The sequence below is a fragment of the Canis aureus genome, chromosome 27 (genome assembly GCF_053574225.1).
Source record: "Canis aureus isolate CA01 chromosome 27, VMU_Caureus_v.1.0, whole genome shotgun sequence".
Taxonomy (NCBI): domain Eukaryota; kingdom Metazoa; phylum Chordata; class Mammalia; order Carnivora; family Canidae; genus Canis; species Canis aureus.
In genome coordinates this window covers 7,983,943-8,010,195 of record NC_135637.1, presented here as the reverse complement: position 1 = coordinate 8,010,195, position 26,253 = coordinate 7,983,943, and the positions used below count along the sequence as shown (strand labels likewise).

The window sequence follows — 26,253 nt, the reverse complement described above, 5'->3', positions numbered from 1 at the left end:
ACTTACTTTTGATTTAATTTCATTGATTTTCTGTATTGTTTTCTCTTTCTTAGATGATTCTTTTCTACTCTTTATTTGTAAAATTTTGTCACAGATGCCATCATAAATCAAGAAAAACACTGAGATAGAATTTTTCTAGCCACTAAAATTGTGGCTCAAATACACGAAGAACTCTAAGAAATTCATTTAAAAATACAAACAGACAAATAGAAAAATGGAAGAATAACTAGAAAAATAACACGCAAACAATTCACAAAAACGCAGATGCAAATAGACAATAAAAGTATGAAACAAATGTTCAACTTCCTTTTAAGTTCAGAGAGATATTAAAGTAGCAACAATGCCATGTTTTTACCTTTCAATACTAACAAAAATTAAACAGATTGATCCTATAAAATGGTGCAAGGATATGGAGCCACAGTATCATGTATTACTGATCAATGTGGAAACTGCTACTATATTATTGAGAAACAATCTGGCAATACTTACTAAATGAAAAAATGTGCATGCCCTTTGGGTTTTTGTTTTTGTTTTAAAAGTTTATGTATCATGGTATGTTTGCCACAAGTGAAGTTAACCATCTGTCATGTTACGTTGCTGTTACAACATCGCTGACTGTATTCCCTTATGCTGTGCCTTTTATTCCTGTAACTTCTTCATCCACTCTATTTATTCCTTTCTTTTTTCTGCTTGTTTTGGATTTAGTTTGCTTTTCTTTTCCTAGTTCCTTAAGGTGGAAGCCTAGGTTATTGGTTTGAGATGTTTCTTTTTTTCTTCTTTTTTATAATGTAGGCATTTACAGCCATAAATTTATCTCTAAGTACTACTTTTTCTGCATCTTGTAAGTTTTGGTATGTTGTGTTTTTCCTTTCACTCATCTCAAATCATTCTTCCAATTTCCTCTGTGATTTCTGCTTTGAACCATTTATTTTTTAAAAGGAGGCTGTTTAATTTCTCCATGTTTGTGGATTTTCCACATTTTGTCCTCTTATCCTGTTCTACTTTCACTCCATTCCTATGGGAGAACAAACTAGTGAATTTTGTTTGCGTTATTGTACTTTTCAACTCCAGGATTTCCATTTGGTTCTTTCGTTCATAATTATTCATAATTTATATTTCTTTATTGGCATTCACTCATCGCTGAGACACCTTCCTCATACTTCGGGTCTCTAAACATGATTTTCTTTTTTAATTCTTTGAATGCATTTGAAATAGCTGGCTTAAAATATCTGCATCTTTGTCTAGTAAGTCCAACATCTGGGCTTCCTCAAGGACAGTTCTCTTGATTACTTTTTGTCCTATGCCTGGGCCATACTTTTTTGTTAGTTTGCATGTCTCCTAATTTTGTTGTTGTTGTTGTTGAAAAGTGGAAATTTTAAATAATGTAGCAACTCTGCAATTAGATTGTTTCCTTTCCCCTGAGTTTGTATTTATTGTTTTTTGTAATAGTTTGTTTAGTGACTTTAATGAACTAATTCTGTTAAGTCTCTATTCTTTGTTGTGTGTGGTCTCTGAAGTCTTTGGCCCATGTGGTAGTCAGCCAATGATTGAACAGAGGCTTCTTTAGACCCTTGGAATTAATAAGTGTCCCAGTCTTTGCCAAGAGCTTCTCTGTGTGTTGGGACATGCTTTCTATAATAGCCAGGTATTTGACAGCTCTGCCTTAGCTTTCAGTTCCTGCTTTCATAGAACCTCAAAGTCAACAAGAAGTGAGAACTTACAGACTTGTTAGGTCCTTTCTGAGTATGAACACAGTCCTGGGCATGCACACAGCTCTAAGTTAATCATGATCTTATAGATTCCCTAGGGTAGGTATTAGCTTTTGGGAGCACCTGTGGGCATCTCATTCATCATCATTCCTTTTAAGCTGTTAGGTTAGTCTGGTTTTTTGCACCAGACTTTTTTCACCACTCAGAGGCAGCTATGAAGTTAAACAATTGCCTACAATTGCTTTTAATAAATACTTCTAGGAGAAAAGCTTTTCACACTGTGTGAACTCAGAGTGAAGTCAAATACTGATAGCCTTGCAAGTGGGATCTGCCAGGGAACTATAAGACAAGTTGAATAATGGCAATTCTTTGGGAATTAGGGTGTAAAAGATCCCAGCCCTGATCTCTCTCCAGTGGCTTTTATACTGCAAAGCTTGTGCTTTTGACTGTGAATATGGGCTATAATTTTTTAAAGCTACTATGGGGCTAAGAAGTAGGGATGGGAATAACCAAGTTAAAATGCCACAAAGTTCTCTTTCTTAAAAAAAAAAAAAAAAAAAAAAAACAAGATTCAGATGTTTTTCTTGAATAAATACTCTCCTGGTTGCCTAAGCCTTTGTTTTATTTCCAGAGTTCTAAAAAAATTGATTTTAACTTTTTTCCCCAAGTTTTCTCCTTGCTTTTATGGAGAGAATTTTCAGATATCCTTACTCTGCCATTTCCACTGATGCTGCTGTAGTGTGCAACATTAATGGAAACTCATCTTCATAAAGGAATATAAATATGCTTTCAAGACATAAAACCTAGAGCTTGCACAAATAGGACAGAATAAAAGGCTTATATTTTGATAGATGGTGAATTTTTAGCAGTCTGTGGCACCAGGGGATGATTTAAATGTAATATTTAACAAGATAAATTGCTTTCTTATTATGTCAGAAGCAAGTAGGATTGCCTTTGGAATTTTAGAGAGACCATTGATGGACATTGGAAAACATGGTTATAAAAATCTCAGCCACCTGTGCAAAAACTAAAAGAAGAAACATGGTTGCAGAAATACTTAGATAAACTCACAAGCTTGGATCAGTTGTGATTGGTTTTTATGAAAAATAAAGTCACCTCCCTTGAAACTCAGTTTAGTAAAATTATTGTGGTGTCTTCCTTGAAGGCTGTGAGCTTCTACAGGGTAGAGATTGGTGTTCATTTTAGAGCCAACATGTTGCCTATTCTCATGTGTATTTGTCAAGACTTTCAGTTGTAAATTGGCTTACAATTCAAGTTGACTTAAGTAAAACAGTTTATTTCATGTATCTAATTTCCAAAGATAGAAGACACAGATATAGCTGGATTTAGAAACCCAGAAATCTTTCCCAGGACTCTGTCTTATCCTTCTCTTGTCTTTGATTTCCATTGTTTGTATTTCACTTGAATCAGTCTTTGAGTACACGACACTGGCATACCCCAATGGGCCACATTCGGTGTGCTCATCTGTGAAGCTTGACTTGGCCATCTGAGGTCAGCACCATCTAAGTCACCTTCATTGGTAGTAGAGTGGAAAATTACCTAAAGGAAAATAAAATGTTTTTTATTACAAACAGAAGGCTGAATGGATGTTCAGCATCCGTGAATACTCATAAGGCAGAATTAATGCATGCCCATTAAACACAGCAAACACCCATATTGTTTTTTTTTTTTCAGTTGCATTATGAGTAGAATTTAGCCATTTGTTCTGGAATCATGATATAGTCTCTGTTCTTTGTACACATTGTAATCATGCCCACACCCACACCACTATCCCATCTTTAGTGAGCTCTCATCTCAACTTCTGCAGTGCTTCCTGCTTCCTGTCCTTGCTGTACTCCTTAAATATAAAGGTACATATACTTCATGCCCCTGGTGAGAATGGAATACTTAGGAACGTGGACTAGAGTTACATGCTTTTGTAGTTAACTCCTTGAGAATTCATCCAGAGGAGAGGGCATATGTAAGAAAAAAAAAATAATCCCAACTTATTTTTACATCTTTCTTAGATTGGGTTGGCATTGTTTACAGCTGTTCATTACAAAGTTGATTTTTTTTTATTGACAAGTAGCTGTTATTTTTCAGGTTTGCTATCAGTGAATAACAAATCTATAAACTGGGAATAATGCAAGGAATTATCTTGGAAGGGTTGTTGAGTAAACTGAATGAGCAATTAATTACATGTAAAGTACTTAGAACACTGCCTGTCCTCATCATCATTGTTATCACTCATTGACTCCATCTCTTACCCATCTTCAGGTTTAAGGTGGATAATGAGGGGCTGATTTAGAAAATCAAATGTGGACCCACTTAGTGCCTGAGCTGAGACTAGGGGCTCCGAGAGTGAAGGGAGTACTTGAAATGATTATCTGTTGGGTTGATTCTGGTGGAGCCTACTGTTGAGTATTCCGAGGATCTCGCTGCTGTGGCCCAGTTTCCCATCGGCTTCTCCTGTTGACTCTTTCTCTTTGGACAAGCGTGGAAGAGCATCTTCACTAGAGTCCCTTTGTGAACCTGCCTGGTGGTTCTTTCATTCATTCATTCATAGAAGCAATCTCTCATAGCATCTACTGCAAGACCTACAGTTATTGAGCTCTTGCTGCTCATTATATGCCAATGAGCATATAATGTTCTAAGCTTTGTACATTTTCATTAAATCTTGATGGTACGTATTTTTATTATCTCTGTATTCCAGGGATCTCAGGCACAGGGAGAAGTAAATAACTCGTGGCAGACCTGGTAGTGGACTATAAAAAGCCATTTACACACTCCTACTCCACTGCCAACTCTACTCCAGATGCCCACTTTCCCAGCCTCCTCTGCAGGTGGGCTGGCCGTGTGACAAGCTTTGGACTTCTGATGAAAAGGAGCAGGCACAGCAGGTGTACTCTCCATCCTGCCTTCTCCCTATGTAGACAGTGGGCAGATGGCTGGTGTGATGGATGCCATCTTGCTACATGAGGAAGTGGTCAAGAGAACGGCAGAGAAGTAGCCCTGACCTCGGGGAGTCACTGGACCAGAGGCAGCAGCCATGGTCCTCCAGACTCTGGTTATGTAAGAGGCACAATTAGACCCGTGTTGGATCACTTCACTTGAGTCAGGTTTTCCATGACTGCAGATCCATTGGAACAGAGGCTGGGCTAGCTTCAAACCCAGACAGTCCAGTTCCAGAGCCCACACATGTGACCTCTCTTCTGCACACCAGATACCATCCCCGGTTCTGTAGATGCAACACAAGTCAGAACAAAGGGGGCTGAGACACTTGGGGAGTTTACAGTCTAATGAGTCATTAGAGATGGAAACACAAACACAAGATAAACATAAGGTGAGCTGTGGTGGTCATTACTGTGCAGCACAGCTAGGGCAGCGCTCATTCACACTGTGGAGGGCAGAAAAGCCCTATTCCTCTGAAGAAGTGGGCATGGAGGCTGAGATGGCCGGAGCAGAGGCAGGTATGGTGGAGGGCTCTGCATGGGTAAGAGCGGGAGGCATGCTGAGTGTGTGCTACCGTGGAGAGAAGTAAGGGAAGTCTGTGAGGAGGAACAGGAGGAAGGGTGAGAGAGCCGGAGGGTGGGCCAGGGTCAGATCACCACTGGCAGGGAGCATGGGCTTTATCTTAAGAATAAACAGTAGGATGCTTTCAAAGAGTTTGAATCTAGGAGAGAAATGATCTGAATTCTATTGAGATGAAAAAGAATCTCTTCAACTGTCATGGGGAGAGTGAACACAGGACATGGGTTGGAGGCCGTTGTGGCTGTCCCAGTGAGGACAGTCTCTCTGTGGGGGGGGGTGGGTGGCCATGGAGATGGCAAGAATGTAACAGGTGAGACAGAAGTCATAAAGGTAGATCCTACAGGACCCCAGGGATCGGCAGAGGAAGAGAGAAACTAACATTTCTAACATTCACAGATCCCTGAGCTAGAGGGGACTGGGGGCACATGGAGGCTTGGTGGGGAAGAAGGATCCTGGGTCAGGTCAGGGGTGCAGAGGTTGATATTCTGGGACTAGTTAGTTCTCTTCTGTTACTTGTGCTGTTATTTGTCTTCTTTTTAAAATATTTTATTTATTTATTTGAGAGAGAGAGAGAGAGAGAGATATGGGGGTTGGGGAGCAGAGAGAGAAGGACGAGCAGACTCTGGGCTGAGCTCAGAGACCATGCAGGGCTCAATCCCACTACCCTGAGATCATGACCTGAGATGAATCCAGAGTTGGCCACTTAACTGACTGAGCCATCCAGGTGCCCTATTATTTGTCTTCTTAAATTGAAACTGCACTGAGCGCCATGTTCATTGTCTTAATAAGCACAAGCTATCACTTACCAAGTGACCCTTGAGTGGAGATTTGGCGAATGTTGGAAGGCACCCTGTGCAGCGTGTGAGCCTGGTTTTAGGCTGGGATGTGGGGTGGGGTGGGGTGGCAGGAGGGGTTGTGGGGGGATAGGATGATGCCCCTGCCCCTGGGGGTGGAGAAGGAGGTCTAGCCGTCAGGCTTCCTGAGCTCAGGCTGGGATGAAATGCTCCCGACTCCGGAATTGCCGTGTCGCACGACCTGGGGAGTTGGTCCACGCAGACGTGGTTTAGTGGCAGGGCATGAGCTAAGGTGGAAATGGTCTGGCTGGCGGCCCCAGCCTGCTCGTGGGCTTCCCCGTGTGTGACCTACACCCTCTGCTCTCCTGTGCAGGACACGGAGGTGCTGAACACAGCTGTCCTCACCGGGAAGGCCGTGTCGGTTCCTGTCAAGGTCGTGGGCATTCAGGAGGACGGCTCCGTGGTGGACGTGTCAGAGGCTGTGGAGTGCAGGTCTGCGGACGAAGATGTTGTGAAGGTACAAGGGTCCTGACCGTCGGGCCTGCCAGGGGTCCGGTCCTCTGGGGGCCCTTCCCTCTGTCCCAGGGTTTCATTGGGCTGGAGCGAGGGTGACCACACCAAGGAGTGGGGGGCTGACCCCTCTAGAGGGGGCCTATCTATACCCTCCCCACAGAGGGGACCCCAAGTCTCTTGAACAGAAATAATTTTCTTCCCCTCCTTTTGGTCATGAGATAATATTTCCCTCATTTTAGCAATCCACATGTCATCTCAATGTTTGCCAACTTTCAGTGTAAATAATATTATTTACACAACATATTTTCTTCAAATGTCTCAGTTTTTCAAACTTAAATACTAATTTAGCCTCTGAAGGGAAGGAAAAAATCTTCCTCTATTCTTCATGTTCTTCTAACTGGACTAAGAATTAAATTGACATGAGATAGATTAGCAGGAGGAAAAAACCAAAGGTTTATGAAGTGTGCACAGAGGTCCAGTCATTAAGTGGGATACCTAAAAAAACCAGCAAGGTAGGCAGTTTTTGTGCTTTTTCCACGAAGAGACAGTGAATCTGGGAGGACTTGAGAAGACAAAACTTCACTTTGGAGGCTTTAGTTAGTAAGGCATTCTATCAGACAGGCACTCTGACCAATTCAGCTAAGGCACACACCTAGGAAGACATTCTAGAAAGAATGTGGACTGGGGTAGTAAATCAATAAAAAGTAACAAGGGATGTTTATACAGCTTTCTTGTTTTTCTTACAACTTTCTCTAAATTTCCAAGCTTGGTGATGAGGATGTCTCTTTACTTCCAGGTACAAGGAGGGCACCTTTCACATGGGAAATTTTGGGGTGCTGACGGGAAGGGCTGAGTGTCCTTGCACAGGTTATGTCTAAGTCTTTTATATAAAATAACCAATAGGCCCCTACACTTCGTTATAAAGATATTATAGCCCCTGGTCTTAATATGCTAATTTTTTGTTAATATACATTAAAATAGATGACTCCTAAAATAGAAGTCCTTCCAAGTGCCTCCTAACTTAATTTGAGTACCAGTGAGATTCAGCTCACAGTTTGGGTAATCTGGCCATGAGGCATTTCCTCTGGGTTCTTCGTTTTAATTAGCTGTATTTATGACTCCAAATTCAGCCAGGAATCAGCCCGTGGTTTATTTCATGTTCTTTGCAGGGGTCTGTGTGAACCACCTCATTTAGAGTTTCTGCTGGTGTTTTCTTGGCATTCTGCTTGGCCATTTCCTTTTGCAGCGGACACCTCCTGGAGGAGGGACTTGGAGCTTCTCTCTCAAGTTGCCAAGGGAGCCCCCAGGTCCCATCCATTCATTCTAGAAAAAACTGTATTAGGTTCTGTCTTCCTTCACATTCTGCACGTTCCTATTTAGAGGGTAAATGAAACTTGGTTCCAGGCTGAAGAACTCCAGAGTAGATAGAAAAGCCTCTAGGGTTCTCCTCATGGTAGAAAAGATCTGGGAGGGGCTGATTGCTTCTCATGGTGGCCTACAGGAGGCTGTGCCTTAAGCCAGAGATGGTTTTTTGATAAAGAAGAATTGATGTGTCTGTGAGGCCTAATTAAAAAAAAAAAAAAGTTAATCCTTAGGAAACCCAAATTTGGCACAGCCTGCTTCCTGGGCTTGGAATGCTAATTCTCCCTGGAGACAGAAGGGGGATTGGCTTCAAAGCACAGGCAGCCTTGCCCTGGGGCTCCTGGCGGGCCTTGTACTCTGTGGGCAGGTTTGATTAAACAAATCTAAAGCCTGCTGTATTCAGAGTTTGGGAAGATCTGAGCCAAGTCAAACTAGCTCCACCACACAGAAGGAGAAATACTGATGGTGCATTGTCCTTGATTGCCTTTGACCATGCATGTTATTTACCGTCCCCATGTCACTCCAGAGGGGGAAACGATGGTGTGGTTGGCATATGGAGGTGGCTCTGGGTGATGGCAGCCCAAACAAATGGCCCACATCTGCAGCCTCCTACACCTGTACTCCCTCCCAAGAGCCTAGGGTCCCTCAGGGTGGGCCACCTCCCCCCTCCACCTCCAACCTGAAGAGCTCTGTCCTCCAGTACTGCCTTATACTCACTTGTTATCCAGACACAGAAGTGAACTAGAAATATCGTATCCTCTGCCCAGTCTGATAGATACATTACCTTGGAAGACAACCGTTTGGGGAATTTTTTTTTTGTTTTTGTGTTTTTGTTTTGTTTTGTTTTGTTTTGCTTAACTTTCACTTTTGTGGCCTCACAAAGATGGAGATTTCTTCAAGCAAATTATGATCTTCAGAAGAACAAAGCAGAGTGAGAAGACCATCAAGCTCAGGGCTGCTTTTGAGACTTTTCAAGGGGAAAGCCAACAGAGCCAGGTTCTGTTGCAAATCCTGGGGCCTTAGTCAAGCGAATGGTGTTAATTAATTGGCTGTGGTATATTTATCATGGCTTTAGTGTCAATATTTGTAGCAAATGTCACCTCCACTCCAAGACAAACAGCATCACCCACAGAGCTGCACCCTGGCCTCAGTGTCCTCTCAGGGGCATTCCCAACCACGGGGGACATTTCTTAGTACCTCACGGGGAGGACCACCCCCCCCCCGCCCCCCTTAGCCTGCACAGGTGTCATTCAGTTACTCCTTCATGGTTGCAGAAAACACTGTATACTCCCCAGGGAGGATCTTGCGGGGTGCAAAGAAGATATTTGGTGCCTTGGAAGTTCTGTGCATTGGGACTATGATTTAGGTAAGGGGAAAAGTGTGAATTTAGGAAGATGTGAATTTTAAACAGATTGGCTTCTTTGACTTGGGATTGAATGACTTTGGGGGAATACAGAATCTGAGGACATAAGTGACTTTGAAATTTGGAAGCTTGGCCAAATCTGGCAAGATTGGGAGGGATAAATTTTAACTTCTATGTAAAAACCATACACACAGAAGGGGGTGCATCTTAATAGTAGTGTATGTATATATGTGTGTATCTATTATTTAATTTTTTGCCACCCTCTAAAAATTGTCAAATTCACGTAGAAATCTGGGTTTCTAGCTTCTTATGAAAATCACAAGGTCAGGTTGCTTCCTGGGACCCTCATGTGGAGCTGACTGGAGGGTACCCCTGTGCATAATGCCTGGGCCCTCCAAATCACCACACTCCCCACCACTCCCTCTCACTCCCCTTGGAGGCTTGTGGGGATTTTCCACTTCTTGCTGCACTCCTGCTGATAGTTATCTGATAGGTTTCAGAGGAAAGCGAGGCATGTCTTGTACCCTGGTTTCTGATAAAAATCCACAACAAATGCTAGCTCTTAGTCACCCTGATGGAGAATTTTGTGTCTTTCTAGGCATGAGAACAACCCTGGAAATTGAAGTATCTTCTTCTCATGGGCGTCAGGGGCGTGGAGGGCCCTCAACGTCTGTCACAGAGAGATGCTTGGAGGATGCCTGAGTGTGTAGCCTGGTGATGAGTAGAAAAGGCCCAGGGGCGAGGTGAAGAGGGATACAGGACAGCTCTCTAAGGCTTCCAGGGGCAGAGAAAGGAAGCCTCTCTAGCTCACTATAGAGAAAGAGAATGCAGAGGTAGTGAACCCTTCCATTAAGATTTCAGACAGAGGACCTCGGCTCATATCTCATATCCTGACTCCGCCTCCCTCTCTATTTGACCATCCCTTATCTGTAAAACAAGGATGATAATGTCACAGTGTGGAACCTTCCATAGGGAAAGTCAGTGTATACAGCAGAACAGTAATAAAAGTAATCCTGAATGAAATCCCTGGGAGAACACCTGAGTTCAAAAAGTTCAAAAGATAGTTGATATTTAAAAAAAAAAAAAAAAGTCTTGCTTTTGAGCTGCAGCCAAATCTCCTGGGGCATTGTCAGTCAAGGCTAGTTTGAAAGGGAACATTGGGGATATCTACATAAATTAGATTGGAGCAAGGTTCGTGGTGAGATACGTGCCCCTCTCTTATCCTTCTTTCTTACAATTTCTGAGAGAAGTATCATCAGATGGCATCCCCCAGTCATTGTAAGCACATATAATTAAATTTTTGCTTGTCAAATCTTTACATTATAGAATCCCAAGATGGAGTTTTGGGGATGATTAAATACGTTTTTACCTAAAGGAAGCCACATAGTGCTGGATCTATAATAGATCAATAAACATTTTATCTACATACCAACATCCATATTCATATCTGTGTATTTTAACCCCAGCTTGATCGCAAGGTCTACAGAGTCTACAACTTTGTTTTATTAACAATGTCCCCCACCCAGCCCTAAGCAGATCTGGAACATAGTGGGGCTCAGTAAATATTTGTAGAATCTATTAACAAATGAATAATGAATGAATGCTAGAGTTTCTCAGAGATGGAACAGGACAGTGGGCAAGAGTGGTTGCCTGGTGTTTATTGGAGCATCTCCAGTGGATTTCCTGTTACTGGAAATCTTCAAAGAGCATGGGGGAGAAGGACGTGGCATTGGGTAAAACCTGGCCCTGGCACTATAATCCAAGGCTTCTTCTGTTCTCATGGGGAGGCTCTTGTCCCACCTGCCCATGGACACTGGCGGGCAGGGCAATGTATAAGGAGCCTTGGGAGCTACAGAGGTGGAACTCTATGAGTTTTGTCATTGGGAACTGACAGCTGAGGAAATGGGCATTAGTAGTTAAGATTTGTTGAGAACATAGTAGGTGACAGGTACTATTATAATGAGGACATTAGAAATACTGATCCATCTTGTCTTCACAACAAGTCTTCAAGGCAGGTGATATTCCTACCACCAAGTTTGTACATGAGGAACTGACATGTGGACAGTGGATGTGGGGACAGAGTTCCCACACAGCAGCCCCTGGTCATCTGGAATTGTCATCTGACGTCGTGCAGGGCAGGGGAGCCCTCCCATGAACCAGGAGCAAAGCATCATTCTGTGGCTTTCTTATCTGGAAGTCTGTGATAATGGACTTTTTCTAAGTTTGTCAAAGACTTTTGTTTTCCACCTCATCATTGAAAGGTGGTTCTCTTGCTGCTGTAACAAATTACTGTCAATCTAGTAGCTTTAAACAAAGCACATTAGTTATCTTACTGGAGGTCAGGAATCTACAGTGGATCTGTGGGGCTGTGTTCCTGTCTCCTTGCGTTTTTTAGCTTCAAGAGGCACCTGCATTTCTGGCTGTGGCCCCTCTGCCATCTTCAGGTCGGCATTAGAGCATCTTTCAACCTCTCTCTCCCTCTCTCTTCTTTCTCACCTCTAGTTCTGTCACAGTGTTTCTGACTCCACCCTCTTAAGGACCTTGGTGATTATATTAGGCCCACCTGGATAACCCAGGATAGTCCTTTTATCTAAAATCCTTATTTCAATGAACTTTCCTGTGTGTACTAGGGCTACCATAATAAGTTCCCACAAACTCAGTAGCTTAAAACAGCATACATTTCTTTTCTCCCAGATCTGGAGGCCAGAAGTCTGAAATTGAGCTATTGGCAGGACTCCACTCCCTCCAGAAGCTCTAGGGGAGGATCCTTCCTGCCTCTTCCAGCTTCTGGTGGCTCCAGGTCTCCTTGGCCTATGGCTATGTCCCTCCAGTCTCTGCCTCTGTCTTCACTGAGTCTTGCCCCTGTGTCTCCATATGGCCTTCTTCTAAGGGCACTTTGTCAGTGGATGTAGGAGCTGCCCTCACTCAGAATGATCTTACCTCAGGATCCTTAATTACATCTTAAAATTCCATTTCCAGGTAAGATCACGTTCCCAGGTAGCAGGGGCTAGAACTTGGTCACAGCACTTTGGGGCCATAAGTGAGCCCCTGACACCACCACATAAGGTAACACATCCCCAAGTGCTGGGGATTAGGGCGTGGACGTCTTGGGGGAGGATCTTTATGTTGCCCACCACAATGTATTTTCTTGTCTTTGCTAAGTTTCTTTAAAGGTCCTCAGAAGAAGGAAGAAAAATGCAATTTCCATGTTGTAATTATGATTTAATCTTTGACTGTATGTATATCCTCCTGACACAGTGATGGCCTCATGTCCTCGTGTGTTGGTAATTGTACTGTTTGTCAGTGATCTGTGGTCTCCAGAGCCACTGCAGCCAGCCACACATGGTCAGCAGGGGAGCAACTCATTCATGCTTGGAGAGAAGTAAATGTAAGCTCCTGCTGGTCTTGAAGATGGAGCCCTCCATCTTTTTGGCTGCCATAATTAAGTTCCCAGCCTTCTAGTGTCAGCTGGACTTGCGATAATGAGATGCTAAAGGCCTCATAAAAGGGCATTAACATTTTAAAGTCTTCTCTGCCCCAGGGAAGGATCTTGTTTCCAAAGTTGGTCTGTGAGGAGTAAAGGAAAGTGGTGGAAGTGCTGTAAAAAATATAAAGTTTTCTGCTGCTTGCTGAACAATGTATGGGGAGCTGGTCACTAAAGAAAACCGGATGTCTCCTCTGGAGGACATCAGCTTTGATAGAGTAGTTGCTTTTCTGGATTTGGCAGCACCTATGAAAGGCCATGTGAGCCCATTTTCCTTGAGTGTTTAATTTGTAAAGAGGATTCCGTGGAAGGTAGGTGTGCCCTGAACCTGATGTTGAAGAAGCACATTTGAGCTGGTGTCACTGAGCAAGGTGGAGGCGCTTGGACTGGTGTGGTAGGTAGTGGCTAGTGGGCAGGTAGTGATGAAATCCTGCATTGGTAAGTTTTGTTTTGTTTTGTTCTCATTTGGTCACAAGTAGTAGAAACCCAAACCCTACTGTCTTAAGCCAACAAAGGGGTAGTATATTAAGTTGTACAACTAAAAGAACCAGGATGGCTTCAGGCAAAGTTGGATCCAGGAGCTCATCCTAGATGAGCTTGGTCTCTTTCCTCAAATTCTGCCTTCCTCTCTGGGGTTCTGCACATTTCCTGCCCATGTTCCTGCTATTTCTTGTGCCTAGCACCCCTCTCCCATCCTCTGCACCTGTGGACATCTCAATGTCCTCTGGTCTTTGCTCTAGCCCCCCACCCATGCAGTCACCTCAGTCTTACCATTGTGCGCCCCCCACAGGTCCTCACCTCGGTTTGTTCCCCAGGTGGATACATGTCTGAGGGACTTGGCACATGGCATGTCTGCCCCATGAGGGCATAGTCCATGTCCCACTGAGGGTCCTGTCCTCTGGGTCTATCGGAGTGAATGGTTACAGCAGGACACAACTAACACACACAGCAACATCACGCCAGACTCCTTCTGCTTGTGTCAGATTTGGCCCAGTGTTCCATCCATGCGACCCCACAAGGTGAGTGTGAGCATCACTGAGTTTTATGGCTCAGGAAACAGAGTAACTGTTCTCAGTGGGTTTTGGGTAAACGGTAATCCACTGTATATCCAAATTCATCGTGCCAAAAAGTAGACAAACAGTTCTTCCTATTTCTTTGCCCATTTATAGACAGACTTTATAAAGACAGATATTTCCGGAAACCCAGATTTTTGTGTAAGAGTTTTGACTTTTCAATGTTGGCAAGTCATCGGGTTGAAAGAGCTCTGCGAGCACATGTGGCCTGGGGTGCCGGTCTGACCTTCCCGCCCTGGGACAGCAGGACATGAGATAGAAGATGACCCCCTGTCACAGGCAGAGCGGGGGTGGGAAAGGGGACGTTGTCAGAACCCCACAGGCATCGATGAAGAGGAGGCAGGGGGCTCACAATGGTCTCCTCACCGACTTCTCTCAAAAGGGTCCATGTCGGTGCTGGGCTATGACAAGCTTCCAAGGAGCTCTCAGACTGATCCTAATTTTATTTAGAGGGAGACAGAGAGAAATCCAAAGGAGGCTTAAGGCGATTCTTTCTCTCTTAGCAGTGCTTGGCAAAAATTCCTACAGAGAACACTGTTATTCTATTTCTGGGCATGAATTTCCTTCCCTTTGCCCATCACCAGGAGCCAGGCGGCTAAGAATAAGTTGTCAGGCAGCTTGGCTGTTATTGCCTGATTTTGTCTTGCTTTGTGCGGGCGATTTGGACTTTTATTGTACCTTCCTAATTGGGTACGGGCATGTATTTCCTGTTGGCCTGAGGATGGGTACTGCTGCCTTCCCGAGGCTTTCTTCCCATCAGCACCACTGTGATTTCAATATTAATTAGCTCTTTTGTTCATGTCTGTCTTTGGCATCTCCAATTAAGAGCTGACATTCTGGAATTGTCTCTGCGTCATGCAGGGAAATCTTGGAATGAGCCAGAGGAGGCCTGTGAGCCTCCCAGCCTCGCTCCCTCAGTCCACATGGAATGCTCCCTGCCCTCCTCTCCAGGTGCCTCCCATCCTCCTCAGGTCCAAGGTCGAGGCTGTGCTAGAGTCGGGTCTGTGAATGTGTCTCGAATATCAGACAGGGCCCAGGGCTCCTGGAGACATACTTATTTTGTGTTCAGTAGGAGGGAAAGGGCCCCTCACTGATGTTGCAGCGCTCGGTTCACATTTTAAACCCCTGCCTTGCGGCTTTGGTGGTGAGCAGACTGTATGAGCTCTGTATTCAAATTCACTGGTTTTCTCGAAGAATTCAAATAATTTGCACAAACTTTAGTAGTTAACTGGGTCATTTACCTGCAAGCAGTAGGCATAGGTTGTGAGTGGACTTAGGTACAAAGGCAATGTGTACCTAAATCCACTACCATTTTTCTAACAGTGTTTAGAAGTATAATGGTTAGATAGCAAACTGCACCTATTCAAAGGTATACAGATTTGATGTTCCAAATCACACATCCCCAAATTCAAGATAGTGAACCTATCCTCAGCCCCCAAACTTTCTTCATACCCCTTTGTAATATCCTACTCCCCCATCCCCATCCCTTTCCAGTATCCCCAGGCAAATATTCATCTTCTCTCTGTGCCTGAAGAAGGATTGTCATTTTCTGGAGTGCTGTACAAATGGGATCATAGAAAGTGTGTTCTCTTCCTACGCTTGGCTTATTTCACCCACGCAGTTAATTTGAGATTCATGCACGTGGTAGTGTGTATCAGTAGCCACTTCCTCTTACTGTGAGGTAGCATTCCGCTGTATGCGTATGCCATAGATCCATCCACTGGTGGACATTTGGGTTGTTACTAGTTTTCAGCTGTCATAACTATTGCTGCTATGAACGTTCATACAGGTTTCTGTATGAATAAGCTTTTGGATCAGAAAACTTGAATTGTATGGTAAGTGTACATTTAACTTTTTAAGACACTGCCAGACTGTTTCTAAAGTGATTACACCATTTTACATTCCCACCATCAGAGTTTGAGAGTGCTAGTACTTCCATACCCTTGTCAACACTTGGTATTGTCAGTCTTTTTAGTTTTAGCCAGTCTACTGGGTATCCACATCATTGCCATTTTAGTTTTAACTTGCACTTCACTATAGATTAATGGTGTCAGATATCTCTTCATGTGAGATTTGTCATTCACCGATCTTTGGTGAAATGGCTGTTCAGATCTTTTGCCCATTTTTTTAAAAAATTGGCTTGTTGGGCAGCCCTGGTGGCGCAGCGGTTTGGCGCCACCTGCGCTCGGGGCATGATCCTGGAGACCCTGGATCGAATCCCACGTCAGGCTCTCTGCACGGAGCCTGCTTCTCCCTGTGCCTGTGTCTCTGCCTCTCTCTCTCTCTCTATGAAAAAATAAATAAAATCTTAAAAAAATAATAAAATAAAATAAAATTGTCTTGTTTGCTATATAGTATTTAGTGTTAAGAATTCTCCTTTTGGAATTGAAAATATTTTCTTGTAGTCTGTGATTTATTTTTTCATGACCAATAGGGTCTTTTTTTTTTTTTTTTTTTTTACCATAGGATCCTTTGAAGAACATAAGTTTTTTATTTTGATGATTTTGATGAGACCCAATTCTATTCATTTTTTTCCTTTTACAGATTATACTTTTGCTATTGTGTCTAAGGAATAATTGCCTAACCTAAGTTCACAAAAATATTCTCATATGTTTTCTTCTCAAAGTTTTATCATTTTAATTCTTACATTTAAGTTTATAATCCATTTGAGTTCATTTTTGTGTATCATGGGACCTAAGTACATAAATGCATCTGTTTTGCTTATGGCCATCCAGTTGTTCTGGCACCATTTGTTGAAAAGACTGTTCTTTCCCCACTGAATTGTATTGGCATCCCTTTTTGAAAATAAATTTATCATATATTTAAGATTTTATTTAGGCATTCTCAACTCCATTCTAATGAATAAGTCTCTCCTTATGATAGTACCACATTCTCTTGATTACCATTGCTTTATAGTAAGTTTTGTAATCAGTATTAGTGAACCCTCAAGATTTGTTCTTTTTCACAATTGTTTTGATTATGTTGGGTCCCTTAACTTTCCATATGAACCTCTGGATCAGTTGTCAATTTCCGCTGAAAAGGCAGCTGGAATTTGGGAATTTTGATAGGTTTCACATTAAAACCATAGATTGATTTGGATAGTATTACCATCTTAACATTAAGCCTTCTGATCATGGACATGAGACGTCTTCATGTTTGTATGGTCTTTAATTTCTCACAATAATATTTTAAATTTTCAGAGTGTAAGTTTTGCACTTCTTTTTTTGTGTGTTTGGCCCTAAGCATTGTATTCTTTTTGCTGCTATTGTAAATGGAATTCTTTAAATTCTTTTTTTTAAAGATTTTACTTATTTATTCATGAGAGACACAGAGAGAGAGCCAGAAATGTGGGCAGAGGGAGAAGCAGGCTCCCTGCAGGGAGCCCAATGCAGAACTGGATCCCATCTGGATCCCGGGATCATGACCTGAGCGGAAGGCAGATGCTCAACCACTGAGCCACCCAGGCGTCCTGTAAATAGAATTCTTTAGTGATTTTTCTTTTCTTTTTATTTTTTTAAAGATTGTATTTATTTATTTGACAGGATGAGCCAGGAGGGAGAGGGAGAAACAGGTTCCCCACTGAGCCCGGAGCTAGACATGGGACTCCATCCCAGGACTCTGGGATCATGACCTGAGGTGAAGGCAGATGCTTCACCGACTGAGCCATCCAGACGCCCCATGATTTTTATATTCAAGTGGTTTCCTGCTAGTGTGGAGACACTTGATTTTTACATATTGACCCTTACCCTGTAATTTTGCTGGGTTTGTTTATTAGTGTTAACAGGTTTTTAAGTGAATTCCTTGAGATTTGCTGTATACAATATCCTGTCACTGGTAAAGAACCATAGTTTATTTCTTCCTTTCCAATCTGGAAGTCTCTTATTTCATTTTCTTGACTAATTGCCCCAGCTGGAATTTCAGTAAAGTGTTGAATAGAGGGGTACCTGGGTGGTTCATTTGGTTAAGCGTCTGACTCTTGATTTTGGCTCAAGTCATGATCTCAGGATCCTGTGGTCTGGCCCCTGTCGGGCTCCATGCTTAGTGGGGAGTCTCCTGGAGATTCCCTCTCTCCTTCTCCCTCTGCTCCTTCCCCTGCTTGTGCATTATCTCCTTCCTCTCTCAAATAAATAAATAAATCTTTAAAAAAATGTTTAATCAAAGTCGTGAGAATGAACGTTTTTGTCATTTCTCTGATCTTAGGGAGAAAGCACTTTGTCTCCATATAAAGTTAGCTGTGGATTCCTTTCATTGTTTTCTTCCTTTTTTTTTTTTTTTTTTTTTTTTTGGACATGCCTTTTACCATGACAAGGAATTCCCTTCTATTCCTAGTTTATTGAGTGTTTTAGTGTGAAAGGATGGTGGGTTTTATCAAATGCTTTTTTTACGTCTATTGAGCTGATCATACGATTTTGCCCTTATAGTGATACAGTATTATAAAGCTATTTCTGGAGAAGAAAAAAGTTTTGGAATATCTTGAAACTCCCAATGCTTCATAGGTTGGGAAATAATAGAATTCTGGGCCACATCTATTGGGTTTTTGTGTTTAAATCTAGGTTTGTGGGGTGCCTGGGTGTCTCAGTTTGTTAAGTGGCTGCCTTTGGCTCAGGTCATGATCCTAGGATCAGCTTTGGGTTGATCTGCTCAGCGAGGAGTCTGCTTCTCCCTCTCCCTCTGCCCCTCCCACTCCACTCATGCTCTGTCTCTGTCTCTGTCTCTCTCAAATAATTAAAGAAAAATCTTTAAAAAAAAAAAAAAAGCCTGGAAATCTTACCAGTACTCTTAAAAAAAAAAAAAAATCTAGGTTTGTAACGTCACACTGTTCAATTGTTTCTCAACTCCAAAACAAATGGGGGAAAATTGCAGCTGCAATTTTATTCTTGAGTCTTTGTCTTAGACTCAAGAATTAGCTAGTTGCCATCCTGCCTTACAAATTCAGAGTTTGAAGCAAAGTGCGTAGAGGGAGACTTCTTGTTTGAAGCCTTTGTCGTATGCACATGAGCCAGGTTTAGAGATGGATTTTCTGGAATGCCAAGTATCTGGGATGGAAATACTTATCAGAGCAGGAAACCTGATTTTATTTGGCTCCTCCTGAGGAATGTCCAGTCCCCTTGACACTGAGCTTGATTTTAGACATTTGTTTAGGGGGTGCCCCATTTGTGGGGGCACATAGGTTGGTTTTATGTATGTCCTATGTAGTGAAGTGAACCTCAAATATAAAAGTGTTTTTCCTAGCACAGCAGGGAATCGGGTTTATTAGTTGTAGCGTATCCCTCCTTTCCATGAGCAGGTCCCTGGCATTTGCACATGGCTCGTGAGGGACATCACAGACAAGGGAGCTGGGCCCAATTGCTTATTACATCATCTCTGGTAGCTTCTTACTTTGCTAAGTTTCTGTACTTTTTGTTAAATCTATGGGGGCCTTTATCTGGTCATAGGAATGGATGTGTCAGCCACCCCTCCTCTGTCCTGATGTAACACGGCTGGTAAGCACATCTGAGGAAGGAAAATCAGGGATCGAGTGCCAAATGGGGGATAGTGCCCACACGACCTGTAGGTAAAAAACAGACACACTCATCTTTCAACCTTCTGGGTTGGCCACTCCAGGTCAGGAGATTTTGTCTTTTTTTGCTCAATTCCCTCCATGCTAGAACAGCACCTGGCACACAGTGGGCCCTCAGCAAATACTTGTTGAATGTATGAACTTCAAAAACCTCTAAAAATAGTATCCCAAAGTAACAAAGATCACTCTATGGTCACTTTCTGTAGCCTCCCATTTGGTTTGAGAAAAGAGAAGAAATCTCTTGAATCTCAGTGCTGTGTCTGGCCCAGCGCGGCCACGGTGGGGTGGTGGGGTGAGCACAGCTCGTCCAGGGATTAGGCTGCCTCCTCAAGCTTTTCACTGTTAATCTGAGAGTCGATTTGCTTCGGAGAAGGCTGCAAAGGTGGCTCCTGTTCTTAGGATCCTTTTGGGGAATTGTGGGTCTGGGCACTAGTGTGAGGTTGCCAGTGTGCATGCTTCCATTGTGGCTGGTTCTGGACCTTCTTTAGTTAATTACTGGTGACAGTATAGAAAGATGCATTTGTGATGGTTATTTGGGAGAGACAGATGAGCTCCCTAGTCCTTAGGTCCCAGCTCTCCCCCCTCCCGAGATTTGGGGAGTTCATTCTCAGAAATCGTCAGTCATCAGCAGGAGCAGAGTGGGTGACACCTTCCCTTGTGGCCAAAAGGAAGGAGCAGCAGGACCTCAGTTTGGGCCAATCTTTCCTTAGATCCACCTCTTCCCACTCACTTCTCTTCCATGTGCACTTCCTGAGCACATGCCATGGCAGAGCGCTGCTTTCAGTGTCATGGGTGGGGAGTGTTATAACATGTCAGTTTCTTGATTTGTTCATCTGTCTTCACTCTTCAAGCTGGCAGCTCCATGATGGGGTGGGACCTGACCAATGTTGCTTGCGGTGCATCCCCATCACCCAGCACTGTGCATGGCCCTGTAGAGCAGGGTGCTGTATGAGTGGATGGTGAATGCAATCTCATGGGGCAAGGGGCTTATGTGCCAGAGATGATGCTGCCATTCATGGATGAGAGGGACAGGCTTGGAGTCTGGCGGGCATGGATTCAAATTCTGCCCTAGCTGTCACTCTGGGAAATCTTGTGGAATCTGTCCTTCAAAACAAGCCTCAAAGACCGATTTTGTGTATGGTAATAACTAGCATTTATTGAGCCCTTCTTATGCATTGACGTCTGAGCTCTTCATGTGTATCAATTCATGTAGGCTCTCCCCCTCCCCGGATTATCTGTAAATTGACTTATTTTGTGCATATCCTGAGATTAAGGTTATTGTTTCCTAATGATAAAAATGTGTCTTGTTTTTCTCTTAAACATTTTAAATGTTTATAGAGAAATTCACTCATGTTAGGAGCTAGTGAATATAAAAAGAAATACCACAAAGTAGAGCTGTGGAGCCTTTTCCCAGCCAAGAGTTAGTTACACATCCTCATGAGACATGACAGGCATAGATGAAAGGAGTCACCTGAGGAGCTCACAGATTTTCCCCCAAATATGCAGGGAATTCAGCATGAGCAATTTATTAGCGTTCTATTGATGTGTATTGCCAGGTCAATATGGACTTTCAGAGAGTAATGCTGCCTTTTGCAGCTGTTGGAAGTATAAATTCTGTCTCAGCTGAAAACAAGGGAACAAGATTTCTCAGAGGGGACAGAGTGGCTCATGCAGCCGCCTATTACACAAATGGACTCTAATCTCTTCCATTTTTAAGAAGGATGGGTTTCCAGCAGTAAAAGATCATTTATATTCATACAATCAATTTATTCATTTTTTACTGATTACATCTTCTAAACTGCTGTTGGATTAATTTGCCATGGAGACATTTAAGCTTGAACTTGAAATGCTAAAAGAAAAGCTCAGATTTCAAAGGAGTTCTTTTGACTTCCGTTTGCCCTGCAGCATTGGGTTAGCCTTCTAAAGAACCCCCACCCCAAATGTGCCATATATTTTTGACCACTTCTTTTTTTTTTTTTTAATTTTTTTTAATTTATTTATGATAGTCACAGAGAGAGAGAGAGAGAGGCAGAGGCACAGGCAGAGGGAGAAGCAGGCTCCATGCACTGGGAGCCCGATGTGGGATTCGATCCTGGGTCTCCAGAATCGCGCCCTGGGCCAAAGGCAGGCGCCAAACCGCTGCGCCACCCAGGGATCCCTTTTTGACCACTTCTAAAGCTCAATGTAACAGGCTCTTTTTAAAAATTAAAGACCCTAGCCCCAAGCGATTGCCCTAATAAAGTCATCCCTTAATGTTCTGGATAGCCGGGCACTTTCCATCATCAAGGGTTCCATGTGTATCACTCCCCTGGATGTATGTTTCCAAGAAGAGAGAGAGGAATATATCAACGACTACCTGACATCCTTTGTGTCTAACATTTAATAAATATTTGGGTTGCACTCTGACTTCTTTTCCTTCGAGCACAGTTATGCAAAGAGCAGTAGCCAGCCATGTGCTAAGACTGCCTATGTGTCTGAAGGTCACTCCTGGGGGCGCTGGTTTCTCCTGTGCCTTCATTGATAGCCCTCTTGAGTGACAAGATGATACTGGGAATCTTGCAGGATTTCCCAACTCTGATTACAGTGCTGGCACTTGGCCCTGGTGAGGGAAGAATGGACTTTAGTCAAATGCATTGGGTAAACGAATTTTGGTTTCATAAATGTGATGTAAATAACATAGAGTAAGTTAAACATCTACTGGGATACACTTCCTAGCCTGTGCCCATGCAGATATCATTAATCAATCCCAGCACTCCTTCCAGGTAGAGCCCAGATTCCTTCTCAAGATGAAGCTCCCTGGAGTAGCCACTGTGAGTGGATCTGCACTGGCAAGTAGATGAACCTGTTTCCTATTTCTGGTAGAGTCTGAGGAGCTAAGAAAGGTTTCAGTAAGCATAAAAGAGTGTGGTACTATTGAGACTGTGTGTGGACCTCAAACTTTGATGTGTTGCTGAGAAAACCAAACCAAACCAAACTCTTCTGTGCTGTAGCACTGATGTCCTATCATAGTCTGTTGACCCTTGAACAACACAGGGGTTAGGGGCACCGGCACCCCCAACCCCAATACCTTGCACAGTCAAAAATCATGTATAACTTTTTAAAAAGATTTTATTTATTTATTTGAGAGAGAGAGAGAGAGAGAGAGCATGGGCTGGGGAAGGGGCAGTGAGAGGGGGAAAAGCAGACTCCTTGCTGATCAGAGAGCCTGATGTGGGACTCAATCCCAGGACCCGGGATCATGACCTGAGCCAAAGGCAGATGCTTAACCAACTGAGCCACCCAAGTGCCCCTCAGGTATAATTTTTGACTCCCCCAAAACTTAACTAGTAATAGCCTACTGTTGACTGGACGCCTTACTGATAATGTAGATGGTTGATGAACACAATTTTGAATGTTCTGTTTTCTATGCTGTATCTTCACCATAAAGGAAGCCAGAAAAAAGAAGATGTTATTAAGAAAATCATAAGGAAGAGAAAATATATTCACAGTACATACTGTGTTTATGGGGGAAAAAATCCACTTATAAGTGGACCCCTGCAGTTCAAACCTGCATTGTTCAAAGAATAGGCCAGAGGCCATAAAATGATAGCCTTTGAGGCAGATATAGCCCTCAAGACATGCTATGTTTGGCCAGGAAAGTACCTTATATAATATATACATTTAGATGCGCCAACATTCAAAATTAGTCGATTTCACCAAAACCCTGAGTTTTCTGTTTCTCTTGCAAAGTTGGACCTCTGGACGCAGGCAGTGGTAGGCCAGTGAGTGGAGCTGTCCCCTCTGTGTGGGGCTCGGGGGTCTCGCTTGAGTTTGCCACAGTCCCCAACTTCCCTGCCATTCACAGCAGACCCACCTTGTTTGGGTCACCTTCCTAGTGTCAGAAGGGTTTGGTTATTGAGCCAACACCCTGAAGCCCCACTCTAGGCCAGTGGTGTGGAAGAGATACGGTCTAACTGGGTGGTTATATTGAATTCTATTATAAATACATTAGGTTGGTTAGCTGTAGTAGGTGAGTAGCAGAACAATATACTGGGTGCAATTATGTTAATGTGCTGCCATGTAAGTAGGGGTTTCCACAAAGCTGAGTCATTTCCCGTAAGAACCACTATAATGTCACCATGAGGCTACTTCTCAGGCTGGACAGAGAAGAGTTTTGACACCCAGAATTTCACGTAGCCCAGGCCATGCTGGCATAGATGCAGAAGCCATTGGGGAGCATCCGGTGACTCCATGCCGTGAGGCATTGCGTGCGCACCGGGCCTTTCGCTGTGACCTACATCCAGGCCGGGCTCCCTGGAGCTGGTCATTGGGAGTACAGGTGGGGACGTCTAGCCCTCTCTTGGCAGCTGCAAGCACATCTAGTCTCTGCCAGTGCTTCTCCACTTGGACCCTTCATATCCCTCTCTTTTTCATTTTGGTTTTGCAGCAACTGGTGGTTAGAATCATCATCTGTATTTATGTTTTCCCTTTGCCCAGAGTCTCAGAGATAAAATCTCTCAGCTGCTGGTATTTATGCCTAGAGTTCATAATTCACAGTGTTCTTTTATAGAAAAGTTTCTTCTTTAAAAGAAATTTTCATAAGTAAGTGCTTTCAAAGTAAGTTTGGAAAGCATGAACCCGCTCTTTCCCCTGAGAATATGCTTATCCTGCCAAAATGCTTTTCTTTTATGCAACTAATTTATGTGCAAACCCCAAACACCTAAGCTTGTGACTCTGGCATCTGTGCCAATGGAACCTAATTAACTGCGCCTCTCTCTAGCAGGCTCACTGTGTGCAGTCAGAGCGGGTGCGAGAAGCTGGGCAGTGCCATATGCTGGGCTTTCACCAGATAAACAGCTCTTAATCCCTTCTGGGGCACCGTTTGATGAATACGAAGTGCTTGGATCTTTTCCTAAGCTAACAAGCGTTGGTGGTGCTTCTAAAATCTCCCGGTGTCAAGGGATGAGATGCTAACATGAAAACATTCCGCAGATAAGCGTATGCTAAACTTTACAACACATCATCATCTTGGGCCTAATTTCCTGGGTGTAGTTTTGTTTAAGGGGCACAATTTTGGAAGCATTTGTTTGTTAGGGTAGGTTCAAACCTTGTTGAATATGATTTAGACAGAGATTCTTTTTCCTGGTACGAAAGAACCGGACTTCTTTTATTTCTGCATAGATGTGTTCTGATAAACGGAATGCAGAAATTATGCTCTGCACTAGTGCCATTGATTGAGTGGGACAGGAAATTGGACAAGAGGAATTGTTGGTGGTCCCTGTTGTGCAGGAAATGTACTGGGCTCTTCAAGTGCACAGGACCAGCAGTCCCTCCTTACAGTTCAAGTGGATGGAAGCCAGGGAGGCCTGACCAGCCTGTGGGTGATTGTTCGGCCAGTCACTGTCTCCTCTGCTCAGGTGGGCCTTGGATTCATTTTGTGCCCTTGCCGTTCTGCCCAGACCCTGCCATATGTCATCACTGGCCCCGAGCTGGCCTTGAGTTCTAAGGCCCACACTTGTGTGAAAACTCTGTACCTTTAAGACAGACTTATCCCCACCCTCCCCGGGATGCACCCCTATGTGGGGTGTCATCAGATAATCTCTGAGGTCTCTTTTAGCACCAGGACTTCAGGGTTCTGAAATGAAGATATGTGTTAGATGGGAAAGGACAGAAGAACAGTGGCCTCAGTTCTGCCCACACTGGCCCCAAGGTGTGCACTTGCCAAGAGGCCTGGACCACTAGGCAGGTATGGGCTGGCTCTGGACCGACCACTTTGGAGAGATGAGGAAATGGCACATCCCAGGCATGATCCAGCTCAGGAAGCTAGACCGGCCTGCATGAGAAAGAATGGATGAAAAGAAATGTGGCTGAGTGCACAGTTGTGGTCAGGCCTGGAGAGGTGGACTTGGAGAGTCTCCTGAGAGCAGGGACCCTGGTGGGACCAGCAGTGCTGCTGAAGGCTTGTTAGCTGGGTGGATGTGGAGGGGCTCATAGACCTGCAGCCCCAGGCTGCAAACCCTGAGCAGCCCACTTGGTCTCTCTCACAGCCCCTGCACAGTTGTTGTGTGTCTGCAGGGCCCCAGGCCCCAGGCTACAGGAAGTCAAATAAGGCAACATGCTTGTTCTAAAAAGACTTGCCTTACAGTCTAGGAGGGGCGGAGAAGTAAGCGTGAGTAGGGTAAGTCTTAGCATATGAAGATTTAAAACAAGGTAGATACAAGGTTCCTGTAGCTGGAGTCCATGGACTTTTTCTCCTAAAGTGCTCTAGGAGAATTGTTTTGAATTTGTACATTTATTCTTTATGATAGTCTGAAGAATATCTAAGCAAAGTGTACCCACTGGCAGTAGATGCAGACATTGCTACTTGATTTCGGTTCTGATGTTTGCATTTGTCTTTATGACCATATGAGGGTTCCAAAGGGCTCAGGGTTGTATCACATGATTATTTACCTCTTGGCCATTCAACTCTATGCTGTTGGCCAAAAATAACAGGCACTCACATTTACATACATACATATGGTAGGAATGATGCATCTGGTAATTTGGCTCTCCTTTACTCTGCCTGGTAGAGTGTAAGTCAGTACCTTTCAGCACAGTCTGTGCGGAAAATGTGTGTATGCTGTAAGCATTTGGCCACCATTGTCAAAGATGCATAGTGCATAGATCTGGGGCTGGGCAAGTGGGTTGCAATGGCTTCATTGATCTCTTCCCCTTCAGAAAGACATTGAAGAATGTACTGAGGCCACAGAGCATCCCTTTGACCAATGAAATGCTGGAGGGCCTGAAAAATATCTTTACAGAAGTCATAGGCAGTAACAACAACAGGGAGAGGCCAATAATGCTAGAGTTCTCCGCATCGCTCGAGTGTCCCAAGCAGAGAGAAAT

General features: G+C 43.6%; 1 protein-coding gene across 3 annotated transcripts in view; it reads left to right on the top strand.

Annotated features, from left to right (window-relative positions):
• Nucleotides 1-26,253, top strand: part of TMEM132B (transmembrane protein 132B) — a 374,357-nt gene that overhangs the window by 322,714 nt on the left and 25,390 nt on the right. For all 3 annotated transcript variants that reach the window (XM_077875247.1, XM_077875249.1, XM_077875248.1), the window contains exon 5: nt 6,408-6,551. In XM_077875247.1, the coding sequence (XP_077731373.1) occupies nt 6,408-6,551 (144 nt within the window). The remainder of the gene's footprint in view (nt 1-6,407; nt 6,552-26,253) is intronic.